This window comes from Solanum dulcamara, chromosome 3 (assembly GCF_947179165.1).
Source record: "Solanum dulcamara chromosome 3, daSolDulc1.2, whole genome shotgun sequence".
NCBI lineage: Eukaryota > Viridiplantae > Streptophyta > Magnoliopsida > Solanales > Solanaceae > Solanum > Solanum dulcamara.
Genome location: NC_077239.1, coordinates 60,972,183 through 60,983,373, shown reverse-complemented (window position 1 = coordinate 60,983,373; position 11,191 = coordinate 60,972,183). Strand labels below are relative to the sequence as shown.

The 11,191-nt window shown below is 35.1% G+C and overlaps 1 protein-coding gene across 1 annotated transcript; it reads left to right on the top strand.

Moving 5' to 3' along the window:
* Nucleotides 1-5,635: 5,635 nt before the first annotated feature.
* Nucleotides 5,636-8,197, top strand: LOC129881668 (uncharacterized). Its single transcript, XM_055955794.1, has 4 exons — nt 5,636-6,084; nt 7,364-7,489; nt 7,567-7,650; nt 7,796-8,197. Exons 1-4 carry the CDS (start codon nt 5,793-5,795, stop codon nt 7,924-7,926), a joined length of 633 nt encoding a protein of 210 aa, XP_055811769.1. The 5' UTR covers nt 5,636-5,792; the 3' UTR covers nt 7,927-8,197.
* Nucleotides 8,198-11,191: the final 2,994 nt, after the last annotated feature.

Below are 11,191 nucleotides of genomic sequence, written 5' to 3'. Positions count from 1 at the left end.
GTCAAAAAATAAGATCAGCTGGCCTTTACAGAGGGTCTTCCTAGCAATAAAATAGTAAAAATGACTCATTTGATACATTTATAATTTTACGATTTATACGATATGAAAAAGAGAATTTTGCCTTAACATACCTCAATTCCAATCTTTTTATGTAGTACAACAATCAGAGCTTCTTGATGATAAAATATTTTTCTTTTCTTTTTACTCATACAAGTAGAGTTACATATAGAGAGAGAGCATATTGAACGAACTTGTCGGCAACTATTCTTATTCCTTAGGGATTCTAGATGTTAAAAAAAAGTATAAGTATAGTAAGAGATGGATCATTAAGGGCATAAAGAAACTTGCTAACTATTTTAATATAAAACATTAAATTATGTTACACGGTAATAAAATAATTTTAAACATTCACATATATCACATGGTACATCAGAACTAAAGTCCACTTTCTAATTTTTAATGCTATACTAATAAATTATACAAATCTTATGTCTTATATAATATATACATGCCCAAATATGATTATTATATTTTACATATAGATAAATATTATTATATCCAAAAATAATTTAAGCTAAGACCTTAGCCATTCTTCTTATTCATACATGTCCGATCCTGATGATTCCTAATTGTATATATATTTTAGGATCAATTTCTAAATATTTGAAGTGTATTAGAGGTGAATTAGGGTTCTAAAGAACCTCTAGTACTAAGTCGAGTTCAAAGATCCTTTACCGATTGAGTTTTCGTATAAGATCATCTAAGGTTCAAAATAAAATGACCATATATCTCAAAATATTATAAGTTAGGTGGCCTATAATCTATGCAATTAAAGGTCTTTGAGTCTTTTTTCCAACACCACTAAGTTTGCATCATTTCGAGTTCGGAGTAAAAAGTTATGGTCATTTTACCAAAGACTATCATTGCAGCAGTTTGGGGCCTAGGGCGGTGCGCCAGTAGTGTACTCGAAACTGAGTTTAGTTGTTTGGACCCTGGCACCCTCAGTGCGCGCAAACCCATTTTTCAGACTTTTTCTAATAAAGGGCATTCCGTACTTTTCTCCACCTTTCCCAAACTTAACTCAAACCATTTTGGGACTAAAATTCATCCTTTGTCAGTATCCTAAGGGTATATTCGCTCATTTAACACTTAGAACATTAAGAGATGAGAATTGGAGAGAAGAAAGAAAGCTAAGGTTCAAGATTTTCAAGTCATTCCTTCAAGTCTCGATCATCCCTCCAATTTTCAGGTATGTAAGGCTAATCACAACGTTGGATTGAGTTTATCCACGTGTCTTACATCTAATCCTATCGATCGTTGAGAATGAGTTGAGTCTAAATTAGTTTTTTGGATTCTGAATGAGTTAATTCTTCTTCTATTGAGTTCCGTATAATTATGTATTAAGGTTATTGTTGTTTTTTATCTCTCAATTGATTCGATTTTTTGTTCATTGCTACTTTTCTATGAACCCTAATTGATTTGATAATCATGACTTTTACATACATATTTTTGAGTAAAGATGATGGCTTTTATGCATCGATGAAGAGAATAATTTGAATTTGATCTAATATTATAAATATATATATAAATATATATATATATATATATATATATATATATTAAAGTCTAAATGAGCATAAGGGTCCAACATGAAAAAAGGGTCCAACATGAAAAATTGAAATTGAGAAAGAGTTTTGACGAGATGTGAATGATTTTGGAAGCACATTTTACTGAAGGAGTTGATGATTTGAGCATGAGCATTGATTTTAAATGAGTTTGAGTTTTCATATGAATTGAGTTCTTGAGTCATTCATGATTTTATTGACTCTAAAAGCATGATTTGTAATGTCTTAAATAAGCATGAGTTGAGTATGGAGAGTCTTTAAATGTTGTCATAAATGCATATCTAAACTACTCTTGAAAGATGTGATGGGAATTGATTGGATAGTATGTTTGGTTGAGAGATTTGATTGTGATAGAATTAATGAATTGATAAGAGTCCAAATGAGACTTGTCGAAGGACTAAATTGAACTGATTGGATAGAGTTTTATTAGCATTGAGTCTTGGGAGGAGTATCGAGCACCAAATTAGGTGAGAGTAACTAACAATTCAAACTTAATAATTACATGGCCAACGTAGGTAAGGATAGTACTATAATTTTGATGAATTCCCTTATTGTCCCTAAAGTGGACTTGATTGATTGATTGTTGATCCTTGATAGGTTGATTCGTCCCTTATCCTGACAAAGTACTGGACGGATGTGGGAACGACGTCGACTTGTTGAACCTCACTGGCTCATAGGTGATGGTTGTCGAATAAGAGAAACTCTCAAATAGGTCTCAATAGTATTCTAATGATTAGATTGGATTGTATATGATTAGTCTTTGTCTAAACCTTGTTCTTACTTCAGACTTATGACATCTTGATTGAGTTTGTCATCTTTCTGATTTGAGATATCTGAACTGATATTATTCTACCTTAATGCATGTTTCCTTCTGCCATAATATATACTCATACATTCCATGTACTGACATCAATTTGAACCTGCATCATTTTATGCTACAGAGATAGGTTCTAGAGATCATCAACAGGCGCACTGTTGAGGATCTGTTCACATTTAGCTGATTGATGAGTCCTCCCCTGCATTCGGAGGATACTACTTATGTTATTCTTACTTTGAGTTTACTCTTTTCATTTTGATTTGAGACAGCCATGAACCTTTCATTGGCACTACTTAGACAGTAATGATAGAGGCTTCATAGACTATATAGAGATGGGTTAATTGAGTATTTCTATTCCTTGAATTGTTCTTGTCAGACTATTCTCTTGACATAGATTGGAGTTTGATTTGTTGGCCTATGGCCTTTCTTCCTTGAGTTAGATTTTTGATTGGATTTTCCCACATATTTGTCTCTTTATTTTAAGTCTTCTACTAATTAAATGAATGAACAGATGTGTAACCAGGCGAAGTGATTCATTTGGGAGCCAGTAATTATTTTTGAGTGTCGCCCATATCTAGGTTACCCTCTCGAGGGTTGAGAGACTTATTATCAGAGCATATAGTTCAAGTGTCCTAGGATGTCTATGAAGCCGTGTCTGTGGGGTCTTATTTATGATTATTAGGACTCCACTTCTATAAATGAGGGACTATTGATATTTAAGAAAAGTTTCCCTTTTTTCAAATTCTACATCATTCAATAGAGTTGCTCTCTAAGAAACTTATTCATATTTGTGCTTTTCTCATATTCTTTCAACTACCCCTTATACTCAAGGTGGTTGGAACAGTAAAGCTCAGATCTCTTTTGATGATTACTCTCCGATAAAGTTTTTCGAAGTGTAAAGAGACTGCATCAGACTTGAGAGGAGTTGATTAGTGTGCATAAGTCTATTGATTTGAAAGAATGCACTCTCAGTTATATGAATCGTGCATTGAGCCAGAGCAAGATGTATTCCTATACTCTCTTATCTAAAACCTTACTTCAGATGTCATCCTTGAAAGGAAAGTTATGTCTCTAAATGATTAGTGTCACCATCTAATAGAATATGATTTGAGTTATGATAAACTATGATTCATAAAATGATCCTAGAGCTAGAAAGATGGACTTAGAGGAGTAGAAACTAAATAGTGAGAACGATGGTTGATTGAAACATGTACCTAGAGATAGGTATCTATAAGGTAAGCAATTGGGTTAGAAGTCAAGTCCCTTTTACTTTGACTAAGGATGTAGTAAGTATCGTCTAGCTCTAATGATAGAAGGTAGATGAAGAGTTGTTAGTTAGAATGAGTTAGATTACACTCGGAACAAGAGAGAATTTTTATGTTGAGGTGTCTTTGTGTTAGTAAAGATCTAGTATAGATGTTGAATGGAAGGGAGGAGTAGTCATGAGATGGTAGATCTAAGCTAGGCTTATAATTTTGAAGAGAGAGCCCCATGCTATTGAGAGGGATATGAATATAACTAAAAAAAATGAGGTGTAATGAATGAGTAAATAAGTACTTAGGCTATGATAGAAGATGTGGTGATAAATTGTAATTAGACAGACAGTGGGACAAAGATCAATTTCTTGTCATGAGGTCATAGTAGGAGCGTGTTTCTTAATTTCACCTAGTAGTTGTAAGTTGGTATAGTATGCGAGCAGTGAGTAATGAGCATGTTAATACTAGACCTAAGCTTGACTTTGAGATGAGCGTTGTGAAGAAATAGGGGATAGCATTATGAGTGTGATAGTGCTAGTTTTAAGATTTGATCTAGTAGGATTGACATGGTGTATGTGAGAGATTAAGATGTTAACTTGCGAGAAGTGTGTGTTACGAATGTGGGGTATATGACCCTTGGATGTAAATAGTGAATTGAGGCTGAGTCAGTTGGTAAGAACAGGCTTAAGATGTGTATTTGAGATAGTATATATAATTGTATGAGGCTCTAAGTTTATGATTTGTAATATGTGCCTAGTTAGTTTCCTTTAGTTAGGTATATGTGAACCTAATAGATAGAACGTTAGCAGGCTAAACAGAAGAGGTTAGATCATAAGAGTTAGTGAAAGTGGATGAGTATACTAACAAGACCAGCAAGTATAGAAAGATGCCTAAAAGATAGAAGGAAGTTAAGGAGAGTATCTTAGAATGAGGCTCCAGTATCAGTTTGGCATCTTCAGGTATGGTATAATCGGAGATTTTAAGTGTTCTTGTGAATAGTGATACTTTGTCATATGGAGCAGTGTGCTTATAGCTAAGTGTAGAGAATCAGTCCGCAGGCTTAGAGTAGTGACCTTTGAGCTAAGGGGAAGATGATGAGGTAATGAACCACAGTGGGTATTGAGTTTTAAGAAGTGATGTGTTGATTAGGGTGAGACATCAATAATTTTCCATCTCTTACATTCCATATACTTCAGTCGAGGTGATACCCTACACCTCCCTGTGTATGAGAGCCATACCTGTGGCCTAGACCTATGTACTTCATTTTGATTCGTGTTCATGCTCAGTTCCTAAAGTGAGAAGTGGTAACTTCCTTCTGCGATTCTGATCTTATTTCTTGAATCTACGAATTTCCATCCATATTTTATATGAGACATGATATATGCTTTCATGTTTTGGAGTATGCTCAGTTTTCATAAACCCGTGATAGGCCTTAAACGGCTAGTAAGATAATGTTACATTATGAATGTTCTCAGATCAGATTTCTTGATGAATCGTGCCTATGAGTTGTCTCTCTAAACCCTTCCAGTGATCCTTTCTTTTCAATTTTGATAGTGATGTCGATGATAGTAGATGAGTGGTGCTATATGGGAGAGAGTGGGTGGTCCTTATTGTGATAGTTGTGGGGTGCTTATTTCATTTAATGTTATAGACGTGGAGGAAGAGAGAGATGATATCTTGTTGTGTGAAATAGATAGGTAAAAATATTTTGGTGTACCTCTTGGTATAAGTAAATGCAATTGCCGGTATAGAGATGCTAAGATTGGCATAAAAATTCTTTAGAAATGTTGACTTCAAAGAAGCCATAAAGTGATTAGAATAATAGGCTTGAATGAGTGGTTTTCGTTATGTGAGTGATTGCAGTAGGCTAGTAAAACAACATAATTAATTTTATTATAATTTTATAATTATTATAAATTGACAAGCATAACTTTTTTTGCTGGAAGTAGCTCGTACCCGGTTAGTGAAATCCGGGTTAGCAAATTAAAGAAGGAAAAGTTTGAGAGAGTTCCAGAAGTCCGTTAGAAAGTTGAAAAGAAGAAACGCAAGGAAGTTACTCACTACACCATTACACGTCGAACCCTACCCACCAAGATGAGAGGGGATGGTACCCAAAGAGAAATCCAGCTGTTGTGTCCTTCACTATCAAATATAGTAGTACCTATCATGGTTTGGGAAGAAGAAAGACTTGATCTTGGCTCCATTGCGAGCACTTTTGGACTTGACCCATCAACATTGAAGATAAATGGTCACTTTATAAGTAGAGGGGTTGATTTTATTGCTTCTTCTGTTACATGGAAATCACTTCTTTCCTTCTTCTCTGTTCGTGGTTTCTCCACTGACCCACTCATTCTTCATGGAAACCTATCTAAAGTTGGTTCCAAAAGTAAGCACCTTTTTCTGAGTGAAGAGATTCATTTAAAAGCTTAAATTGTTGTTGGATATATAGGTGAAAGTTTTGTTCTGATACTTTGATGGAGTCAAATCTTGGGTTTTCTTTTAGGCTCAAGGGTGACCAGACAACGTCTAATATGATGACATCTCATTTCTTTATATTTTTGGCTATAAACCGTGTAGCAGTCTTAAATATAAAAATACCAATCTTATGAGACAATTTGACAAGGTTTCTTTCAATTAACCTCATGTTAGTTGTAAAGAATTTAGTCTTATAGGTTTTCGATAAATCATTCTAAATTTAGGAGTTCGATTTTGTTGTATCAAGCATGCTGTTACATTGATGGGATCAAAGATGAATTTGCTTTTACTCTAATTCATAGGTCCGTGCTCCATAGCGTAGTAAATTCTAGTATTATGATTTCTTGTTTTTGCATTTTCTCTTATTTGTGACTTCAAAAACATAGGATACAGATTTGATTAGGTTTCCCTAAGCTCTGGATTAAAAGATGGAAATCAATGACGCTGACAATTTATATGCTGAATAAATAAATGAATGATTAATGGATCAATCCGCTAGCATAATATGACTACATCCATGTTTTGGTCCAGCTTATTAGGGTTTTGACACAATGTCTGATGTTTATTAATTGTGCCTACTCTGCAAGCCAAGTTGCACTAACTCTTCACTTTCGATGCTCACCCGTGTCAGATTCTCCCAAAATACACTACTTTTAGAGAACTTTGACACATCAATGTCTGATGTTTATTAATTTTGCCTACTCTGCAAGCCAAGTTGTGCCAACTCTTCAGTTTCGATGCTCACTCGTGTCGGATTCTCCCAAAATACACTACTCCTGCTCTCTGGTTTGAGTGTCCACGTCGAGAATATTTCTTGAACCCACTATGAAAAGGAAAAACTGCTGTTGGGAGTACAATAACATGCCTTTCTGCACATCAGCTTTTTAGCTACTAGTCTATCTGCACAACTTCTCTTTTAAGTCTGTTAGCTACTGCCTCCCAAGTTGAAGGTGATTGGTGAAGCGGAGAAAAGTAGGTTTCCCGCTACAGTTTGAGATACCCTGCTGCAGGTTGTTCTCGTAATATATAGCAGAATTAAGCTTTTGAAGCTATTGAGTAGTAGTGTTCCTACACTATGTCACAGAACACTTCTAAGAACTGTTTATTGTTTAATATGTTTACCTATTTACCTCCCACCACCATTCTCTGCTTATGAATTATGTTTCAAACTATTCTTCTGTATCTTGCAGGATCACATAGTCCAACAGAAGTTGAAAAGGGGTTGCTCTACAGAAAGGAACTCAATGATGAGAGAGAGAAACATCATGAGGAAACCAACTCCCTGAGTAACAAGAAATTCAAGGAAAGCACTAGAGGTAATGAAAGATCTAGACATTCTTCACCATGAAATAAGCTATGTTATCTATCTTATTATATAACTTTGCTGGTGCAGGAGTGGCATTAAACCTGAAAAGGAAGCTTTGTTTGGAAGGTTTGGGTCTGTTGAAGAGATCAAGAACAAATGAATGTGATTCAGGTTTGTTACAATAGAATAGGCTTAATGGTGTCTTACTATTATCTCAATCCTTGAGCTCATGTTCCACATTAGGAATCTCAATGTGAACTGTTGTATTCTATCTCTTCATCTCATATCACTGTGGTTATTTCTGGTGTATTTTCAGGTTTAAGAGAGGAACAAGTGGATTTCCCTAAAGCTGATAGGCCACTTTTATGCAGTTTAGCTAGTGAAAAGTTGAAAAGGATTAGAGATGATGAGATGGTTATAACCACCCCGTTCAAGAGGATACGATAATTTGAACAAACACAAACTGTGTTACCTAGTTGTATATTGAAGGCATCGTTAGCATTGTACTCACTCACCTGTAAATCCTTGCCAGTCAGTTGAAGTTGATTGCACAAAAGTTTCAAATTGGAAGAGCATTTTTTCAGTTTTGTCAAAGTAGATTATGACTTTTTCTATGTAGTTTCTGATGGGCAAGACGTCCTTTTTCCTTTTCACATCGTTAGCATTGTACTCACTCACATGTAAATCCTTGCCAGTCAGTTGAAGTTGATGACACAAAAGTTTCAAATTGGAAGAGCACTTTTCCAGTTTTGTCAAAGTAGATTATGACTTTTTCTGTGTAGTTTCCGATGGGCAAGACGTCCTTGTTCCTTTTCACATCATTAGCATTGTACTCACTCACATGCAAATCCTTGCCAGTCAGTTGAAGTTTGTTATTTAGTTTTGATGATCAACAAACTATGGGACCTGATACACGGACCTGGTCCCATGAGTAAGTCCAGTTGCAGACTAGCCAACTGTCAAGCTGTCATCCTCTGCTGTGGTTGGTAGAATCAGCAGAGGCAGTAATCCAAAAGTCAATCAGATGAATTCTAGGACGTGTGTCACAAACGTTAATACTCAAACTTTGGACAACAAAGTTCTTTGGCTTTTCTTCTCAAGAATTGACAATCAAAAACATTTTTGTGCTCTCTCAAGAAAAGACGAACTTCAACAGAAAGCTGCACGAGACCTGATAGAGCTGCTCAAGATATTCTTCTTTGTAGCCTTGTTGTACTTTGAGTCTTGTGTGTGATATTGTAAAATTAGTTCCTGTTGTATAAAGGAATCTTGATTATTTCAGTTGTACTGTTTTAGTGTAACTTTATTTCTAGAGTTAGTTTTGAAGTGTGTTTAGTTTTGAAGTGTGTCTGAAAAGTCTACATTATTGGAAACTATTGTGTAGTGGGCAATAGTGTTATTATTTAAGCTCAAGTCTTGTAATAGAGGTGTTGCAAGCAAAGGGGTGAAGAGGGTAAGTAACTAGGTACAATAGGTTGTAATAGTTTACTTTGCTCTTACACCATAGTGAAGATTGACAGCTAAATTTCGAGGGTCAGATCGTAGTTTTTTCTCCGTTGAGTAAGGAGGTTTACCACGTAAAATAGTGTGCAATTTGTATATTTTTTAGTTTGTCTTACTGTTGATAATTCTGTCAAAGGACCAGTGGTGGACTTGTGCAAAGCTATCAATTGGTATCAGTGCTTGTTTTCTCTATATGGTTATGTAATGACCTTGAGGGTCATTTTTTAAAATTTGTGTGAAATTATCATTTTACCCCTATCATTAGTGCCCCCGAATATTATTTGATTGATTTGTGTAATGGAAAGCGTCAAAATCTTAATGGTTTGTAAATTGTGCACATTCTTGAGTTTTATAGAGTTAAGAGGTGAAAAGGTAATTCAGTACCAACCGGAGCTACGGATCTCAGAACGAAATTCCGTCAATTTCAGCAGCTCCAAAATGTGGAAATTGGTCTAGGAGAGTTTATGAAATTAGTTTTGGAGTTGTAACCAAGATTTGAGGTCTTGAGTTGGAAATTTAAGGAATTTTAGGCCAAGATTTGACTTTGGTTAACTTTCGGAGTTTCGATAGTCAGAATGGAATTCCAACATCTCTGTTGGATTTGGGGGATGGTTTTTGGTATAGAAGAAGTGTTGGCTGAATTTTTAGAGGTCCCGAGCCTATTTTGGTATATTGAAGACCTAAGTTGGTTTAGTTTCAACTTTTTGAGTTTCGAATCAAGGAGATCTTGAATTTGAATTCTGATGGTTTCATCAGCTCCGAAATGGACAAAATAGGCTATTAGCATTGTCGGCATGACTATCGAGGCAACCGATACGAGTTTGGGGTCATTTGACACTTTTGACTTTAAAAGTTAGCCTATGGTTGACCTTCGTCAACATTCTTGGAAAATGCATTTGGATGAAAATTCTGACAACGCGGTTAGGTTCAAAATATCGAGTTTGGTCTAGAACGACCCTTCATTTTCTTCTCGAAGTTTCCAGCCTAATCCCGAGGCTCGTTGTGGAATTTGACTTAAAATGACACTTTGATGTGGGATTCACTTTTTATTAAAATGATCTCGTATGATAATTTTGAATGTGTCATTGAGTCCAAAATGTCGAATTTAGTTGGGTAGCATATCTGGTTTATTTTTATCGGGTTCTGAACAAATTCCGAGGGTTCTTTCGGAGATTTTAAATAATGCAAAAATCAGAAAAATCAGGTGCAAAAGTGCAAATTTTTTCAGCTTTTTCTCTCAACTTTGAACCCTCATTTCTTAAGCTTTTCAAGTCCAAATCTGGTGATTCAAGAGGCTATCTTCAAGAGAATTTTATGGTGAGCTTGGAATATTGATTAGCAGCATCGTTGGAGGTAAGATTTGATGTTTTAGATGTTGCCTCGATCATTTTCGGATTCAGATTTTTGTAAACTTTGGAAGATGATTTCTTTGTCATCTTAGATCCAAATTGAGTGATTCAAATCTCTAAATTGTGCAGTTTTTTGTAGAAAATCGGTGGTGAGATCAGAAACTTAATTAGGAGCTTTGTGTGAGGTATATTCGCTAATCTAGCCGTTATCTTTATCATTTTCAAGTTGAAATTTTAATGAGTTTTGGAGGATTATTTCTTGGTCATCTTGGCTCCGTTTTTAATGATTCTTAGGTCTAAATTGTGAGTTTTTCCGTAAGAAACATCGTGGTGAGATTATTCTTATCATTTTCTGCAATTATTATATTTCAAAACATCTTTAAATCAAGATTTCAAAGGTAGGTTATGGTATTTTCTTCCAAGTTAGAAACTTATATTTTCATGATTTATAACTCTATTCTTGCTCGATTTTAATGGATTTTTCAGCCACAAACTCTACTTGATGTGTAGAACATAATTTTCAAATAAAATTCCAGATTTAATCCTTTTTGAAAATAATTTATTTTTAGATCATTTTACCTCCGGTTCCGAAACCTATCAATATAGGTGTCATTGGACTCCTTCTGATGTGTATGTTTCATTGTTGATAGCAGGTTGTCATTTTGGGCATTGAATTCGAGAGTTGCTTATCCAATGAAGGTATTCAGGTGCGGTTTCAGCAGTTGAGGTAGGTTTGGCTATCCTTCTTTGAGACTGAGATGAGGTAATTAGTCATTCATATATTATAGACTTTGAAATGGGGTTGTACTATGAGTTGAGAATGTTACATATATTGTGATGCCTGTGTGGGGCCTATTTAT

Coding starts and splice junctions, on each gene's coding strand:
- LOC129881668 (XM_055955794.1), top strand. CDS start 5,793: ATGAGAGGGGATGGTACCCAAAGAGAAATCCAGCTGTTGTGTCCTTCA. Junction 6,085..7,363: donor ATCTAAAGTTGGTTCCAAAA/GTAAGCACCTTT, acceptor TGTATCTTGCAG/GATCACATAGTCCAACAGAA. Junction 7,490..7,566: donor ATTCAAGGAAAGCACTAGAG/GTAATGAAAGAT, acceptor TTGCTGGTGCAG/GAGTGGCATTAAACCTGAAA.